General features: G+C 46.3%; 1 protein-coding gene across 8 annotated transcripts in view; it reads right to left on the reverse strand.

Moving 5' to 3' along the window:
* Window positions 1-19541, reverse strand: part of GGTA1 (glycoprotein alpha-galactosyltransferase 1 (inactive)) — a 65904-nt gene that overhangs the window by 3073 nt on the left and 43290 nt on the right. For 5 of the 8 annotated variants that reach the window (XR_004483017.2, XM_033427278.2, XM_033427284.2 and 2 more), the window contains 5 exons: window positions 19393-19481; window positions 12761-12796; window positions 10958-11023; window positions 9965-10066; window positions 3823-3960 (listed from right to left, as the gene is read on the reverse strand). Coding sequence is in view for 7 of the 8 variants with exons in the window: in XM_033427281.2 (XP_033283172.1) it covers window positions 3823-3960; window positions 9965-10066; window positions 10958-11023; window positions 12761-12796; window positions 19393-19481 (431 nt within the window). In the remaining variant the exon portion in view is untranslated. The remainder of the gene's footprint in view (window positions 1-3822; window positions 3961-9964; window positions 10067-10957; window positions 11024-12760; window positions 12797-19392; window positions 19482-19541) is intronic. The other 3 variants (XM_004269263.2, XM_004269264.3, XM_033427286.2) reach the window with 1 other exon arrangement.

Consider the following 19541-nt stretch of genomic DNA (forward strand, 5'->3'; position numbering starts at 1 on the left):
TATTCACTACCACCTGCCTTACTTAGCCCCTTGTCTTATTTATCAGTTGATTCAGACTCTGGGCAGGCAGAGGGGGTACTAGTTCTTTTTTGTTCCTGCTTTATTGAGATATAACTGACATGTATCATTGTGTAAGTTTAACGTGTGCCAAGTGCTGATTTGGTGCACACGTATTACAGAATGATTACCACTGTAGCATCAGTTAACACCTTCATCACATCACAGAATTATCATTTCTTTTTTGTGGCAAGAAGATTTGAGATTTATTCTCTGAACAGTTTTCAAGTCTATAATACAACATTATTAACGATAATCACCATGCTGTATGTTAGATCCCCAGAACTTATTCATCTGATAACTGTAGGTATGTACCCTTCAATCAACATCAGGGGGCACTAGTTCTCAGGCCTCCCTTGAAAACCCCAACCTATACTCCAATGTTGCTATTGCCCTACCAGATGCAAGAGTGACGTGACCCTTGGGTCATTTGGGGATGCATTAAGTCTAACCATCGCCACTCTCTTATCCTTCTCTGGGACCCAGAGAATGGGTTATGGGACATGGATATCCTTCCATATTACACATTCGCCCTGTGAATTTCCCTCTGGCCACCCCAAACACCAATCCATTAACCAGATACTGCCATTATAAGACCCATCCCAATACCAGAGCAAACAAGCTCTGATTTAACCTTATTTTAACTATCTCATTTCCTTTTTTAAAAATAGATTTTATTTTTTAGAGCATGTTTAGGCTCACAGCAAAATTGAGCTGAAATTGCAGAGAGTTCCCATATGCCCCCCCACTCCCCTGTCCCTCCCACAGCTTCCCCAATATCAACGTCCAGCACCAGGGTGGCACATGCATTGCAGTCGATGAACCCACATTGACACATCGTTATCAGGCTAAGTCCACCGTTTACATTCTATGGGTTTGGACAAATATATGACGACAGGTATCTTTCATTATGTATGGTATTATACAGAGTATTTTCACTGCCCTAAAAATTCTGTGTTATGCCTATTCATCCATTTCCCTACTCCAACCCCTGGTAACTACTGATCTTTTTACTTTCTCCATAGTTTTGCCTTTTCCAGAATGTCACATAGTTGAAATTGTACAGTATGTAGTCTTTTCAGATTGGTTTCTTTTACTTAGTAATGTGCATTTAAGGTTCCTCCATGTCTTCTCAAGCCTTGATAGTTTTTTTTTTTTTTGCACTGATAATGTTCCACCATCTGGATGTGCCACAGTGTATTGATCCATTCACCTACTAAAGGACATCTTAGTTACTTCCAAGTTTTGGCAATTATGAATAAAGCTGCTATAAACATCTGTATGCAAGTTTCTGTGTGGACATAAAGTTTCAACTTTTTTGGGTAAACACCAAGGAGTGCAGTTGCCGGACCGTATGATAAAAGCATGTTTAGTTTTGTAAGAATCTGCCAGACCGTCTTCCAAAGTGGCTGCACCATTTTGCATCCCACCAGCAGTGTGAGTACCTCTTGCTCCACATTTTCGCCAGCAGTTGGTGTTGTCAGTGGTTTGGATTTGGGTCATTCTAATAGATGTGCAGTGGTATTTTAGCTATTTACTTATTCATTCAAAAAACATCATGTTTGGGACTTCCCTGGTGGTGCAGTGGTTGAGAATCCACCTGCCAATGCAGGAGACACCGGTTTGATCCCTGGTCTGGGAAGATCCCACATGCCGTGGGGCAACTAAGCCTGTGCGCCACAACTACTGAGCCTGCGCGCCACAACTACTGAAGCCCGTGCCCCTAGAGCCCGTGCTCCGCAACGAGAAGCCACCGCAATGAGAAGCCTGCGCACAACAAAGAGTAGCCCCCGCTCGCCACAACTAGAGGAAGGCCTCACGCAGCACCGAAGACCCAGCGCAGACAAAAATAAAATTAAATAAATAAATTAAAACAAAACAAAACAGAACATCATGTTCGTGTCTTCTGTAAGCCAAGCTACACGCTATCTTGTGAAGCCATGGGGATGATAGAGAAGGGGAAGAAGGAGTGGTTGGCTTGCTTAACACAACTCATGCCACCCCCAGACTCATGCTCAGTGAAGGTGGAGTAAGTGTAATTTGCTGATCACACTAACGGCCAATTATGGTGTTTTGTGAGTAATAATAAGCGGCACCTCTTTTTGCTTTTTGGTTGCTGCTTGGATTCCCTTTTGTTACTACAAAAATAAACTGTGCTTTTTAATATTGGTCTCTGGAAACCCCAGCGTTGACACTATTGATTTTTTAAACGGAGAGAATATATCGGAGCAATATTAAGAGGGACTTCAACATGGCTCTGGGGCTGGTGGCCAGGAAATTCTTCCATACTCTGGAACTTTAAGAACAATCTATTGCACCCTGAAGCCTGGGAGACAATCCCAGGGGAAGGGAGGGGGCCTTTGTGAGGTTTAACATTGTTTAGAGATTAAAGCACTGCGGTTGGCTCTGTGCATTGTTATTTGAAAACAAACCAAACATCATACCTCCTAAAAGCCCAAATCCACTCTTGGGAGGATTTATTGCTGCTGAGTACAAACAGTCCTCTCATGCCCCCGAGCGGAGAGCACATGGATTTCACCAGGATATGTGATTTACAGTTTAGTTCTGAGAAGCTGCAAGGAGATGGCAGAAACCATTGTGGAGCCGCCGGCAACGTTCTGTTCTTTTTGTAAACATCAGGATTAAATCAGTCATCAGTGTGGCTGGCTTGTCCCCTCTCGTACCAAAGGATAAGGCGAGCTGAGCATCTGCTCCCGCCTCATAACAGTACAGATTCTTCTAGTAAAAATGTCAAAACTCCAGTCACCCTTCTCAATTAGAGATGCCGCCTAGGCCCCTGGGATCAGCACATTTAATGACATTAGGACTTGATCAGTATGATGATGGCAATGGCTTCTGGGCTCTGGGTCGGAGGTCTCGGGAGAACACTCAGATCTTCACTCAGATCATCCTGGGCCTTCACCCCTCTTTGTACAGGCGAGAGGTCAACTTTCCATGTGGCTTTTGGAAAAGGTACAGTTGGGAAGGCCCATGACGGGGCGGGGGGTGCGGGGGGAGGGAGGAGGCTAATAGGAAAAGTGAACTTTTAATTTTGTTTTGGAAAAAAAAAAAAATTCAATATAACCCAAAAGAACAAAATGGGTTATATTGTATTTTAAACTAAGATTACAGCTACTACTTTTAAGTAGGAATGATTGCAGTTTGGGGAGCAATGTTCTAAACAAGGAAATGGAAGCTGAAACAGGAACCTATCCAACCTCTGGAAGAGGAAGTTCTGACCAGCCAAATCTCCTGGGGCCAAAGCCTCCAGGATGAATGGGGCAGGAAGCAGCCCAGGAACCCATGGAGGAGTGGTCAGCCATGCTGATGTGGGAAACCACCGCATGTAGGTCACTTCTCTCCCTGATCCTTGGTCCGGGGTCTTGAGAGCGTAGGAGAAACAATGACGCCCATTCGGGCTGTCTAACAGCTGGCATTTTTGGAATTTCCAGAGAGCTGTGGAGGTCAGGGCAGAGGCGGCTGTGGGCATGCTGTAGACTCCGGGCTCAGTGGGTGCAGCAGACATTCTTACCTGCACCCGAGGCCCTCAATGAGGTGGGAAGTTGTCGACTCCCCGATCACTGTCTTGTTCTCAGCCTTTTGGGGCCTCAGCAGAAATGAGCCTGAAATGGTCCTATTACTCCATTCTCCTGTCTAACAATTCATACACGTCACGGACAGCCTCCGTACGCCCAGGGGACCCCTCGCCAACCTTCTGACAGTGGAACAAAAAAAAGTAAAGTCAGTTTTATTGGCAACACCTACCTTCCGACAGCAAAAACCGTCAAGCCCACGGTAATTTTCTGTTTGGCATAATAATTTTCTAGGATAGCTCTGCTGTAGGTGCCTTCCCACACCACCGGCGCCTTCCATCCGGTCATGGTCACAACCTCTGGGCGTTTACTGGTGACAAAACAGAGTCCATGAATCAGGATGGTTTTAAGGTAGGGCAGAGACGGTCTGAGGGAAAACGGGTCAGCCACGGCTTATGGTGACTGTCTTTGAATCCCGACTACAGTTTAACCTCGAACAGTCGGCTGGTGGTATGACATTTGCATCATCTTCTGGGTGAGGGACAGGAGACCCTGGCCCCGGTGTCTCTGAGGGCTGCGTTGGGGGAGCCTGTGGGGATCTTACCTGTACAACTCAAACCCTCTGTCCCCCCGCCTTCCTGCTTTCCTTGTCCTCGTCTTCCTTCTAAATCTCTCCTGCGGTCTCCCCAGCCCCTTCCTAAGCTTCCAGTGGCATCTCTGGGTGTTCTTCATCCCTGTGGGTGCCCTCTGACCCTGAGAAAGCCCTAGTGCTTGATGCAGGGGGACCAGAGAGTGCCACGAGAGCTGAAAGAGGAAGAAGCCGCTGTTTCAATTTGCGTTTTGCTAGAAGGGGATCCCTGGGTTGGAACCTGGTTATAGGGCAAAAAGGGCCCCAGACTAAGGGGGTTCTGGTGTGTATCGTTCATTTGACAAACAAGGAGACAGTCACCCAGGAAAGAAGGGACCCTGCAGGCTGGGGTTCTTTGCTCCGACCTCTCTCAGACCACGTGGCCTCTTTACTAAAGGCACAAAGCTGGGGGAGGTGGGAGGGGAGGATGTTCTCTGCACTCAGAACACTTGAAAGGGACTTGGCAGAGCCAACACAAACACAGGAAACAACGTAAGAGCAACGACAAAACACCAAACTGTGAAGAGTAAATGCAGAAACGCTGAGTAGCAGCTGGGGCCCAGCCCGAGGCGGGGTGGGGGGATGGGAGTGGGATGGCGGAGACTCAGCTCTGACCCCCATTTGCTCTGGAAGTGACTGTGCTTGCCTGTTGGGAAGTAGAAACTAAAACACAGTCATTTAGACTCAACCCCCATGGACGAAGCTGAGTTTTTCCAGTGAGGCTGGGCAAGGCTGGGTCACGCCCTGCTAACCCCAGCTCCCAGTAGCGTCTCACTCATGCCTCCTGTCCCTCTGTCCCCAAGCTCTGCACTCCTATTCTGGAGCTGACTCAGCCCTCCCACCCCTGCCCTGTGCCCTGCTTCAGGGCTGCTTCCTTCTTCCCCACACAGTGAATCTCCTCCAGAGACGGGGAGGGACACTGCCAGGCTGCTCTCGTGGCCCTCCCCATCTTGCCTGGGGTCCCAAACCCCACCCCAGCTCTGCCCTCCCACCCCGGGTAAGACAGCTGCATGGCTGCATGGCTGCACAGGGAGAGCTGCTCTTGGTTTCCTTCCACCATGAAAGAAGCTATTTTGGACTCTGCACCAACCTGTGAGATACTTTCACATACACTTTCTCATGTAGTCCCTGCAAAAGCCCTGCCATGTATTATGTTCATTGTACAGATAAGAAAACCAAGGCTCAGAAAGGCTTGTTAACATGTCCAAGGCCAAACAGCTAATGATGTAACTAACACACACTGGACACTTCCTATGGAACCAGGCACAGCACCAAGGGCTTCACCCTTCAGAGGTAGGTGCTATGTTGAGTCCCATTTTAGCAATGAGGAAACTGCAGCACGGAGCAGTTAAATAACTTGTCTGAGGTCCCACAGCTAGTAAGAAGCCAAGCTGGGATTTGAACCCAGATAACCTGACTCTGTAGTCTGTGCTCTGAACCACTATATCTATTGCTTCTTATATTGCATATTTATTTGCTAGGCTGATGAAATGGGGTTAAAACACAGGTTTGTCAGTCATTTCCACTCAACTTACTACTTCAGGATTTTTTATCAGTGCAGAATGAGAAATGATGAGGTTTTTTTGTTTTGTTTTTAGAAGCTTATGTGATGCTTTTAGTCACATAAAACTCCCAGCTTTGTTGAATGACTGGATTTCAAACCAACACACACACACACACACACACACACACGGCTTATCATTCTATAACCTATGTTTCTGAACATAAACCCTTCCATGCATTGTCACCTCATCCATTGCCTGTCAAGGATCTCTTAGCAGTTCTGTCCCAGCCCATCAGCTAAGCCATGCAGCCACGCGTGAGCTGAACATTTGGCAAGCCAGTAATATTATTTTTAAGAAAAGGAAGAGAAAAAGGAGGAAAGGATGGTATTCTTATTTAATACTTCTGGGTACAGGGGCTGTCCTTGACTTTCATTCTCTCATTGAATCCTCACAACTACCTTCTAGAGCGGGTGCTGTCCTCACCCGTTTCACAAATAAAGAAAGCAGGGGTAGGCGAGAAGGAGAAGGAACTACAGCTTTCGCCATCGAATCAACAGGAGGGGCCAGACCAGGGCCCTCAGCCCCACCACGCACATCTGCTAAGTCTCTGCTCTGTGCCAGGCCCAGAGCTGAGCACGGAGATCGGAGGAATGAGACCTGTCCTACCCCTGAGAGTCTCACAGTCCTGACAGGTGGCCTACCACATGCTCCTCCACTGCACGACCACTCAGTCTACACCTTCTAGAAAGACTGAGTCAGGACACCAGTGTCCAGTCTGTTTACTTGGCTGGGAAGAGTCCTTTGAGAAGGAAAAAAAAAAAAAAAAAGCAGTAATATTAAAATTAACGTTTCATTAAAAATTAGAATGTTCTATTTCCCAGCTGTTAATTATTAAATTCCACTGACAATTCCAACGTGTCAGCGACCCTGACTAGGAAGCCAGATGACAGGCTGAAAACGCAGGCCGTGGGGAGGAAGATGGGGTGGGAAGATGATCGAGATCAGCTTCCTGGATGAACCTCTGCTCAGACCCCACCCCACCCCACCCTGAAAAAAAAAAAAAGACAAGTGACAGCAGGCAAACCACACACGTGTAAGAGCAAAAGATGTCCAAGGTTACCAAGATGGGGCTCTAAAAGGAGGAAGAAGTACCAGGAAAGATGGGAAACTGCCCAAATGCCTTCCTTCCAAGCAGGGCACCCACTGTGTTACTTCAGCTTGTGGGGTTCCACCAATACAGGCTAAAGGTTTCCCACAAGATAAAAGGGCCTCCATAACCCAAACACACACCTAGCTAGGTAATTGGTAGCTTTTACATTCTGTGTACTTATTTATGTGTACATTGTGGTCCCCAAGGATGGGGAAGAGGAAGTGTTAAAGTTCTGTGAATCATGCAGCAGTTCAAAACAGGTGTGGAATGCATACAACGTGTTATTTACTGGACTCCTTCCAGGCAGCAGCACGTAGACAAGAGCTGATGGTGACGTGAACAAGGGTGGTGGCTGTGGGAGGGCGAGAAGGAGATGATGTGGGAAAAATTTCGGGGGAAGAGTTAACAGAACATGTAAATGAATTAGACTGGGGGATGGATGAAGGAAAGGCTGAAGGAGGAATCAGAGAGGTCTCCTGGACTCTGGCTTGAGATGGGGAATGAGAAGAATGAGGGTGGGGCAGAATCAAGAACTCCATCTGGGTCACGTGAGACACACAGAGGTGTCAGGCAGGCAGGCAGACACAAGCAGGGGATCAGGGAAAACCTTTGGACTAAAGATATAAATGTGGGTGTCATTCCCCCATGGACGGCGTCTAATGCCATGGAAATGGGTGAGAGCACATTGGAAGATGGTATAAAGAAAAGAGATGAGGATACTGGACTCAACCTCCAGAAACTAATATTTGATGGCTGGGAAGAGGGAGAGGCCCCAATTAAGGAGACTGAGAAGGGAGATGGGAGAAGCAGGAGGAAAATTAAGAGGATGTGATGATACAGAGAGTAAGTGATATTGATGTAAAAATGCATACACAATATACTTAAGATGTTTCAGACAGTTTGCAGAAGAGGATACATTTCTATAAATATATTTGTTAATTCAATTGTTCATCTTTCATTCAGTTATGCAAGAAATATACTTTAGTTCCTGAGAAGGCTTAGATTCGGTGTCACTACAAATCAATATTCTTTAAATATCTGCTCGCCAGTTGTTTGAGGAGAAACTGAGCCGTGCGTGGGGGAGAGTGGAGAGAGTGACAGCTGGTGGCTGTGAGCTGTTCCTCTTCTCTGACCCCAGTAATTCAGCCCCAGCCCCGCCTTCCAAGTCTCACTCCGCAAAGCACAAGTACCACAGTAAAAGTGTGCCGCCCTCCTTTGAAGGGAGCTTGGCGACCATCTCTAGCTGATCTAGCTGGCCCTTGGCGCGGGGCACGGGGGCGGGGGTGTCTCACCACCCCCCCACACACACATCTAAGGAGCTTGTCAAAGCTACAGTGCCACCATATTCTTACATTTCCAGGAATGGTTTAGCATCTCATAGATGGCTACCCTATGTCATTGTCCAGCTCTTCAAATGACACATGGGAGGCCAAAATTCCCCATCCTTTCACACTGACATGGATCCCTTATCCCAAAACAATAAGGCAACTTGCCAGAACATGTTCAGTCTTTCCAGAGCCCAAGCCCCCTCATGCTGGAACAGATACTACTCTCCCCTGATCCTCCTACCTCTACAGCCACTCCTGCTCCTTTTCAGACTTTTCTTCCTCCACTGGCCCTGTAAAGGCTGATGTCAGACATCCACCTGGCCTGTAGATCCCATTGCCACCTGTACTCTGATGGCTCCTCTTCCTACATCTCTACTACGTATCTTCTGCCACACTTATGGGCACTGCTATAGACTGACTATTGTGTCCCCCCAAAATTCATGTGTTGAAACCTAATCCCATACATGATGGTATTAGTGGGTGGGGCCTTAGGGAGGTGATTAGGTCATGAGGGTGGAACCCTCATGAATGGAATTAGTGCCCTTAGAAAAGAGACCCCAGAGAGTTCCCTCTTCCCTTCTACCACGTGAGAAAACAGTGAGAAGATGACCGTGTATACATTAGGAAGTGGGTCCTCATCAGACACCACATCTTCTGAGGCCTTGATCTTGGACTTCCCAGCCTCCAGAACTGTACAAAATATATTTTTGTGTTTATAAGCCATCCAGTCTATGGTATTTTGTTATAGAAGCCTGATGACAAAGACAGGCACCCTGTGAATCTCTGTCCAGATACCCCACAAGTACCTGAATCCACATACATCCCCAGTTGAGCTCATCGTCCTTCACGCCCCCACCACCACTAACAGACCCTTTCCTGGTCAATGGCACCACCACCCACCAGTCTCTCAGGCCTCGGGGTCATCCCGGACAGCTCTTACCTCCTTACCCCCAAACCGCATCCTTCTAAGTCAGGTTGATCACACCTCCTTACTAATCATGGCAAACACTAGTTGCACACCTAGACTGTGAACTTCTTGAATATAACCATACTGACTGATTTCTACTGTCTCCTGTGCCTAACACAATGTCTAGTATAGAATTTTTGACCATGACTCATAGTGAGAAATACATCTTCTGTCACAAACACATATGCACATACACATATATACGGAAGCAAAAATTCCACTAAACAATACCTATCCTTACTTCATGCGATACCTTCTGATTTTCTATTTGATTTCAATTTTTTAAAAAGCTGTTTTTAACCCATTCAGCTAATTTCTGAACACATTAATGGGCAGTGACTGGCAGTTTGAAAAACACCAGCTAGCATATCATAGGTGTTTGATAAACATGTGTTGTATGTTAAAGAATGCGTGCATGGCCCTCTGAGATTCTGGGTCATCACCGCCCTTTTACAGATGAGTTAACCGAATCACAGAATTTTCTCGCTCTGACTCTAGATTCTGTGGCTTTCCACAACACCCCGTGGCCTATGAGAACATCTCCAGCCCCGGTATTTTGCGATTCATTTGCTGCCGCTGGCTAACTGCTGTCAGAATCACTGTAGTTATTGCTCAAGCATTTAAGTCAAAATATCCAGCCTCTCAGTTTCTCATCTAATCTGTTTTCAAAGTCTAATAGATGCTAAGACCCTGTCTCCTCAGTCAGGAACGCTCTCCCCGGCACTGTGGCCTATGCAGCCCCCACCGCTGCTGAGCTATGGGTTTACTGAACTTGGGGCAATGCTTCTTTTCTTACTGTGGATTAAACCAGTCCAAGAGCTGAAGCTCCTCTTCGTCCTCCTTTCTTTGTTCCTTTGCTTTGTCTATATCTTCTTCTTCTTCGTGGTAACTGTGGGTCCTACATACAAAGGGAAAACAAGCTGAGGAAGGCAGGGAGGTGAGTGAGGATCCTGCAAAAACGGGTGCCAAGGGCTTCCCTGGGGGCGCAGTGGTTGAGAGTCCGCCTGCCGATGCAGGGGACATGGGTTCGTGCCCCGGTCCGGGAAGATCCCACATGCTGCGGAGCGGCTGGGCCCGTGGGCCATGGCCACTGAGCCTGTGCATCTGGAGCCTGTGCTCCGCAGCGGGAGAGGCCACAACAGTGAGAGGCCCGCGTACAGCAAAAAAAAAAAAAAAAAAAAAAAAACGGGTGCCAAGGCAGAGAACATGTGCACCAAGTGAATGTCTGGAGAAAGGTTCATGATACTATACGTTTATTCATAAAGACGTACTTTTGATGCAAAGGTGCAGTACTCACCTTTCTTATTATCCTCCCAGGTCAGCACAGTTAGCAATTTAATGACCCAACAACCATCAGGTTATTTCAGGGGGAGGGAAACATCATAAAACCGTCCTCATGAAAACGTTTTAGCGTATGACAGTCTTTCCTGCAATCCCAACTTTAGCCTGAATTTCACTCATCCTCAAGTTAAATGGGAAAAAACAAAAACATGAAAACCAAACTTAATGTCCCAGTCCCAACCATGAAATAGAGTCCTTGTGTGCTTCCAATAGGCCAGAAAGACAAGTGACTGAGTTTATGGCTGTGAAACCACTTTTTTTTTTTTTTTAGTCTTTAATTTTTTTTTAACATCTTTATTGGAGTGTAACTGCTTTACAATGGTGTGTTAGTTTCTGCTGTATGACAAAGTGAATCAGCTCTACATATATAAATATCCCCTTATGAAACCATTTTATTTGGACTCTATAGCGTCGGGTGGATAAACAGACCATCGTCTGACTGCCTTACCCATTGTTAAACCAGCTTGGAAACCACCAGCCCTTCTGAATGCTGCTGTCACCAACTTCTGGGTTTCTAAGAAATGAAAAAGATGACAAACGTTTTTAGAAAATGAGGCAGTCTCAAACTGGGGGTTTTCCAAACTCTTTTCATGGCAGGTCACTTAAAAAAATTTTTTTTTAAATCACTAATTCATAAAATGAGCCAAAGCGACACCGCTCTAGCTGAATGAGAGATGGACCTGACACTCCCTGGATCTCCCCTCCCTTGGGCGTCCCCTGGCGCTCAGCTCATGCAGGGAGCCCTAGCAGGGAGAGAAGGAGAGAAGAATGACAAGATGTGGAGGTAACTAATACATAACTCTGGGTCCTGGAAGTGCCATTTACTAGTTGTGTGACTGTGATCGGACATTTTCCCTCTCTGAAGCTTGATTTTCTCCTCTGAAAAGTTAGATGCTAATAATAACAACAACAATAATAAATCTACCGTGAAGGTGGCTTTGAAGACTAAACAAAGTAGCATACGTAAAAGAGCTTTCTAAGTTGAAAATGACTGTAGCAAGTCGGCGTCTTTCAAGAAAACAGTGCACGTTTCCAAGAATGATCTCTTTTGCTAAACGAGGAGAATTTGAGTTGCTACAAAGGTCAGCAGTGACAGACTCAGGAAATCTGAGGGTCTCTAAACCAGAAAGAAGCTCAGCAATCTGTAATCAGAACCACTTTCACCACACACATGCTGAAGTGTCCACATTCACTGTGAGAGTCTCTCCAAGGTGGGCACCTTCCGGAGGCAGGAAAAGACGGGGAAGCCAGGGGATACAATGCCCTTCGGTTGGACAAATAAGGTGGTGAGGCATGAATGGGTATAAATAGTAAGAAACCTATTTTAAAGCCCATCTACTTTCAAGAAGTGCTTGAGATGGTCTATGATTAAGAAGGTATGGTTACTTTTTCTTTTTCCCACTTGCATAAAATGAATAAATTTTCCAAAATTCCAAAAAAAAAGAAGGTATGGTTACAATAAATAGGGAAACAATACAAGAATAAAGACAAAACTAAACAAACCAAACAAAAACAAAAGGAAACAGAGGAACATTTTAGTCACTCAGGTAGGTGTTTTCACATGACTTGGGTCATCTCAGCCACTCTGTGAGAATAAAAGTTTTACCTTTATTTTTATTTTATGGCTGAGATATTGGTTGAGTGGGTTTGAGCAAATTGCCAAGATCCCACGGCATGTAAGCACAAAAGCCAGGATTTAACACCAGGGGAGAAATTATATCAGAAACGAAGGCCGAGGAAAGTACAAGTTAAGCACAACACTTTGCTCTGAGCTTCTTGGCAACCAAGACAAAGACAGAAAAATGAAGGCTTACAGAGTCCTAACTGCCAATCCTCCTCCTCCTCCTCCTCCTCCTCCTCCTCCACACACTGGTTCATTGGGAAACCCAAACTTTTTTCCTGATCCTTTGTCTCAACAAAATTTCTTGCAGGGGTCTTTATACAACATGTAGTGGGCTGCATAATGGACAATATCTACCCTGATTATTTTTATGAGTAAGGCAGGAATGTTCTCCAGACAACACTACTTAAAGAGACAGATAGTTGATGAGAAGCACGGACAAAACAAGAGTCACGGCTCTATAAAGGCAAGACTAGGGGGCTGGAGGAGTACAGGCCAGACCCCTGGGACCCCTCCCCTCCACCTGTGACCACAGCTGCATCACCACCTGCCATGTTAAGAATGGACTGTAGGGGTGCCAGAGTGGACATGGGAGGCATCCCATAGATATCTAGAATTCAAAGCACTTACTTTGACTGGTTTATCCAGAACAAAGAGGCTTCTGGGCTAAAAGCAAATGAGAAATAAAAACATATCATGTTACTTTTAATTTGGAGAAAACCATTGTCATTGAAGTCCTGGGCTGAGTTGAGAGCTTGGGTTTTGTCTACTCCCAGGTTTCCACCTTCCTTTGAGATAGAACCAATGATATCAAGGGACTTCAGTCACTTCTGGATTACTCAGAACAAGGGGTGGGAAGAAGGTCTCTGGAGAATCTCAAATCTCAGTTAAAAACAAAAAAAAGATGGCAGCTCTCCATTGTCCAGGGTGGCCTTGCTGAGGGAGAGGCTCCACAGACAGGTCCCCTCCTGCCACCTGCTCAGGAATCACCCAGGATTATCTTAAAACCAACGACTGCAGAGCCAGCATACCACCAGCTCAGAGCCTTCTACAGAGCAGCCTCAAAGGGCATTTCTTTAGCCAACGAAGGCAGTGAGACCATCTGAAGGCACCTACAAGACTGGACCAGCGACTGTATGACTCCTCTAGGGGACCACCTCCCTTCATTCAACAAATACTTGCTGACAGTGTGTTACATGCCAAGTGCTGGGGATATGGCATTGACTGAGACAGACACAGTCCCTATGCGTCCCTGTGATGCAGACAAGCTACTGGGGACAGCAGAAAAAAAAAAAAAAGCATAAGTAACCAGGAGCACTTAACAGGAAGACCTGGAAGGCTTCCCAGAGGAGGGGATAATGTTTTAGCTGAGTTCTGAAGGATAAATAGGAGTCCAGGGGAAGAGGAACTGGGAAGAATGTCCCTAACAGAGACAAAAATATGCAAAGGCCCTGAGAAAGGAAGGAGGCACTTAAATGTGCAAGGAAATAAACAGAGAAGTAGCCAGAGGTCCCCTCGCTGGGGCCTGCTGGGGATTTTGCCCTTGAAGAGTTTTAGGCAGGAGACGAATAGGGTCCTATCTGTAGGCCTTGTGAGAGTAGATATGGGTGACCAGTCATGAGGCTGGCAGTGGTCCAGGCCCAGGTCAAGGGAGCCAGGGAGATGGAGGGAGAGGAGTGCACTGACTTGAGAGACATTTAGGGGGCAAAGGGACAGGACTTATAGTACTAGATTCCTCCATTGTTTTGTGCACGGAAGCTGTGCCCAATGGCTAAACCTTACTTGCTCACTTCTCCTCCCTGTGAATATAAAGGAGAGAGCTTGGTAGAAACAGGTCTGGACCTGGGCTCAGGTACCTGCCCTGGCTCAGCGCCTTTCTGGCCCCAGCTGCCCTCATCTCTGAAAACAATAAATGACTAATATTTGTTTCAGACTTTGCCTTCTGCCCCTGCTGGGAGTCCACATCTCCTGGTAGGAGTAAAATGCATGCCCTCTTTCCACCTATGTTTCCCCTCTGAGCTCAATACTTGTGGACCAAGCTCTAACGTCCCTTGTTTCTAAATCTGTTTATTGATCCGACAATATTCATAATAGCTAATACTTGGCCAGGGACTGTTCTAAGAGACTGACATGTATTAGCTCATTAAATCCTCACAACAATCAGTGAAGGAGGTTCTATTCTTCCTCAGAGGCACCTACACATTAAGTGGTTTTGTTCAAGGTCGTACTGCTAGGAGAAGAAACAGTATTTGAACCTGGGGAATCTGACTCCACGCCCTATAAGAGGAGGAAGGGAGAGGGGAGAGGAGGGGGCGGGCCCACTGCAACTCAGCACTCAGACCCCCACCTGGCACTCAGGGCATCAATCTGCAGATTCAGATTCGCCACCTTGTCCCAACTTTTTAATCTGCCATCTTGCCCTTTGCACCCTCCTCTCCCAGAAGCCTTCGACATCTCAGGTCACAGCAACACCCACGCTGCAGTGTATGGCATTTGACACATATTCATCCTTCAAGGCACAGCTCAAATGCCACCTCTTCTGTGCCTTCCTTGGTACGATCCTAGCACAGTGCCTGGCACACAGTAGGTGCTCAATAAATATTTGTAAATGAAGGCAAAAAAAATAGATCCCTCTCTAAGCCAAACATAATCTTTGCCTTCTTGAACTCTCATGGCCCCTTTTCTCTCCCTCTGATGTCCTTCCTCCACTCGCATTGTTGGTTTTTTTTTTTTAATTTAACTTTATCTAGGCTTTTGGTTTGATTTTCTAAATTTAACTTAAAAAATATATTTATTTATTTATTTATCGTTGTGTTGGGTCTTTGTTGCTGCGCACGGGCTTTCTCTAGTTGCGTCGAGAAGGGGCTACTCTTCGTCGCATTGCATGGGCTTCTCATCGCGGTGGCTTCTCTTGCTGTGGAGCACGGGCTCTAGGCGCACGGGCTTCAGTAGTTGTTGCACGTGGGCTCAGTAGTTGTGGCTCACGGGCTCTGGAGCACAGGCTCAGTAGTTGTGGCGCACAGGCTTAGTTGCTCCATGGTATGTGGGATCTTCCCGGACCAGGGATCGAACCCATGTCCCCTGCATTTGCAGGTGGATTCTTAACCACTGTACCACCAGGGAAGTCCTGCATTTTTGGTTTATTGGTGTGTACGTCTGCTTACTCCATCCAAAGCATAACCCCTTGAGGGTAGGAATTCTCCATGGCTCACACTGTATCCCTCACAGCACTCGGCATGCACAACCAGCTCAAGAAGGAGCCCCAGACGATGAATCAGATCTGAGTTCTAGTTAGAACTTGGACATAAATTCACTGTTAAGTCATTTCACCAATTTGGTCTCCATTTTGTCACTTGAAAAATGGGAACTCTCAGCTAAAGGAAGGGTTGTAATCGTGGGTCGGGAATGGGCTGCAATCAGACAGCCCCGGACCTAAATCTTCCTGAAAATGTGACTTTGAAAATTCACCTTTAACACTGTGGAGACTCAGTGTTCCTCATCTGGAAACGCTGACTAATACTTACTTGCAGGCCTATTTTAAGAACTGGAGGGAATGCACAGTGCAGTTCCTGGCACCTGCAAATGCTCAATAACTAGTAGCTGCTATCATCAAAAGCACCCTCACTATCATTACTTTATTATAACTTTTAAGGTTTCTTCCATCTCTAAAATTCTAAGAAGTTTTTCTTATCCAGCCTCAAATCAAACATTCTTTCAGGATGCTCTACTGACAATAGTTCTCTTTCCTAATCAGTTGATGTGTCCCATTGAGTTATTTTACAACCCTTTTTAGCTACAGTGCTGCCCACCTGTCTAAGGTTAGTGCCCTCAGCTCACCTCAGATCATCACATGGTCAATTCACAGGGTGGAAAAGAATCTGCTGCCTTTTAAACCTCTTGCAGACATTCAAACAGATTCCTCACACTGAAGAATTCTGTGGCAGCAGTCTGGGTGCCAGACTATGGCCCTGAAGAGCGGCCAGAACCTGCTCCAGTTACTGTGCAGAGAAGAGTGTGCCCAGCACTGAGAAATAACCCTCTTTATGGGAGGCTAGTGCCAAGATGCACATTTGGGCCTTTGGCTCCCATAATTTAATTTTGTGAAGTACCCAAAATATGGAAGTATGACTCTGGCTGCAATTCAAAACACCAAGGTCATCCAACCAAGCGTTCAGAGCTTGAAGGTTACCTACACAAGCAACTCAATTCAGGGGAGGAACCCGAAGGGCGCTTGCTCTTCTGTTGGAATCTTCCAACTGCTAGAGCTCTTCCTTCTATTATTCGCCAAAATCCCGTCCTATTCTGCCCTCTGAGCAGATGATGAGGATGGCGGTAAGGATGGCGATGATAATGGTGAGAGCAGCTAGCATTTACTGAGTGTGTTGCCCTAAGTGCTTTATACACAGTAACTTACTGAATCCACCAACCCTATGAGGCAGGTACTACTGTTATGCCCATTTAGAAGAAAAAATAATCCAGGTTTACTAAAGCTTTTACAGGTATACAAACTGGTCTGCTCCACAAATACACTCACTAAGACAGGGAGAACAGCCCCCCTATTCATCAGTCATTTCCTTATTTTTTTTAACTTATTATTTTATATTGGGGTATAGTTGATTAACAATGTTGTGATAGTTTCAGGTGTACAGCACTGTGATTCAGTTATACATATACGTGTATCTATTCTTTTACAAATTCGTTTTCCATTTAGGTTGTTACATAATATTGAGCAGAGTTCCCTGTGCTATACAGTAGGTCCTTGTTGGTTATCCTTTTTTTTTTTTTTTTTGCGGTACGCGGGCCTCTCACCGCTGGGGCCCCTCCCGCTGCGGAGCACAGGCTCCGGACGCGCAGGCTCAGCGGCCATGGCTCACGGGCCCAGCCGCTCCGCGGCATGTGGGATCTTCCCGGACCGGGGCACGAACCCGTGTCCCCTGCTTCGGCAGGCGGACTCTCAACCACTGCGCCACCAGGGAAGCCCTGGTTATCCATTTTAAATACAGCAGTGTGTACATGTCAATCCCAAACTCCCTAACTATCCCTCCCCCCACGCTTCCCCCCACCCCGGTAACCATAAGTTTGTTCTCCCATTTTTAAAGATAGGGAAACTGAGGAACAGTGTGGCTGAATAACTTGCCCAAAGTCACAGAGGAGGTAAGTGGTGGCACAGGACCAGCCCCAGGCAGCCTAGCTCCGGACTTCAGCGAGGATATTTCCTCAGCCCTCAAGTATCTAAGGAAGCCCCGGGAACTCCCTGCATCCAACACTGACTGAGTCATCTTTTCTTTGGACTAAGTACCCACAGTTTCAATTCAAAAGATCTGGTTTATAGACCACTTCAACAGGGTCACTCTCTAGCTTGTCTTGTTTTTCTTAAAATGAGTTGTTCAGAATGAAACAGGATAACACTCCAGAAGCGGTGAGATCTATGCAGCACCCCAGGGAATAATAGCTCTGGAGTCCAGAGAATCCTCCTTCTACTGATGTACCTGAAAGTGCAGTTCCTTTATAAGCGGCCAAGATTGTCCTGCTGGCTCATCAAATCTTAGAATTTAATAATTGAAAGAGACATTCTAATGTTCATCCAGGCCATCATCTTGAACTTGGTAGGCTTCTAAGACACTTCACCATGAAAATATCAGTGGTGGGCTTCCCTGGTGGCGCAGTAGTTGAGAGTCCGCCTGCCAATGCAGGGAACACGGGTTCATGCCCCGGTCCGGGAAGATCCCACATGCCGCGGAGCGGGCTGGGCCCGTGAGCCATGGCCGCTGAGCCTGCGCGTCCGGAGCCTGTGCTCCGCAATGGGAGAGGCCACAACAGTGAGAGGCCTGCGTACCGCAAAAAAACAACAACAACAACAACAAAAAACAATGGTGACGAGACAGCTCTCCTGGCCCAGAATTGGAAGGTGGCCTTTTTTTTTTTTTTTTTTAATTTATTTTATTTTTGGCTGTGTTGGGTCTTCGTTTCTGTGCGAGGGCTTTCTCTAGTTGTGGCGAGCAAGGGCCACTCTTCATTGCGGTGCGTGGGCCTCTCACTGTCACGGCTTCTCTTGTCTCAAGAGCACAAGCTCCAGACGCACAGGCTCAGGAGTTGTGGCTCACACGCTTAGCTGTTCCGCGGCATGTGGGATATTCCTAGACCAGGGCCCGAACCCGTGTCCCTGCACCGGCAGGCAGATTCTCAACCACTATGCCACCAGGGAAGCCCTAAGGTGGCCTTTTTGAAAGAAAGGCTGAGCTGTACCAATGCCTCTTAAGTCAAAACCATCATGCATTTTTGTAGCCACTTGCGGAGACTCCTTTCTGTCAGAGGCCTCTGCAGCTGGAATCTCCGAGGCATTGGTAGTTTCCAAAAACACAGAAGCAGCTCAAATATTTGGGGTGAATCCACTGATGAACTTGAAAACTCAGAAATATTTAATTCATCTTGCTTTCCAGGGTTAAAAGAAAGACAAAGTTTTGCCAGGCACAAATGAATCACCAGCAATTCAGAGTGTATTTTGCACCAAAGTCAACAACCTTGAGTTGTTCCTTTAAACTTAGCAAATATTTTAGGACTGCAAAAATCAGGGTGGATTTCTCATGGAATTCCTGTCTGAAATTTCTTAAGGTAATTTCCATATCTGGTCATATAAATAATTTAATATGACATTTTGGTCTTAATATGACCTTACTGTTTCTGGCTCTAGCCTACCCAGAACCGCAAAGGTATAAAAATCAAGACATTAGGAACATGGCGGAAGGAAGATAATTAATTACTTAGAAGGTGCATGAAGATCGAATGATTCTGGGCTTCCCTGGTGGCGCAGCGGTTAGGAATCCGCCTGCCAATGCAGGGGACATGGGTTCAAGCCCTGGTCGGGGAAGATCCCACATACTGCATAGCAACTAAGCTCACGTGCCACAACTGCTGAAGCCCGCGCGCCTAGAGCCCATGCTCCTCAACAAGAGAAGCCACCGCAATGAGAAGCCCGCGCACCACAACGAAGAGTAGCCCCTGCTCGCCGCAACTAGAGAAAGCCTGTGCACAGCAACGAAGACCCAACGCAGCCAAAAATAAAATAAATAAATCTTTTAAAAAAGAAAAAAAAAGATCTAATGATTTTAAAGACAGTCTAGGGCTCAGGGATACAGGAAGGATGGAATCCCTTCTTTACGGTGTCAGTTAATCCTAATTTTAATTCAACCTGCTGACTTGACTGATACCTGGAGATTAGAGGAGACTTTCATTAACATCACTTTATCGTGTTTCATAATTACCTGTTGATATATTCCCAAAACACAACAATTACAGTTGAGACAACCAGCATTGACAGAATCACTTTTCCTTTGACATTCATTATTTTCTCCTGGGAAAAGAAAAGAAGAGGGGGAAAAATAGATTAAATGTTGAAAATGGGATATGGTTT

The sequence above is a fragment of the Orcinus orca genome, chromosome 6, assembly GCF_937001465.1.
Source record: "Orcinus orca chromosome 6, mOrcOrc1.1, whole genome shotgun sequence".
Lineage (NCBI taxonomy): Eukaryota > Metazoa > Chordata > Mammalia > Artiodactyla > Delphinidae > Orcinus > Orcinus orca.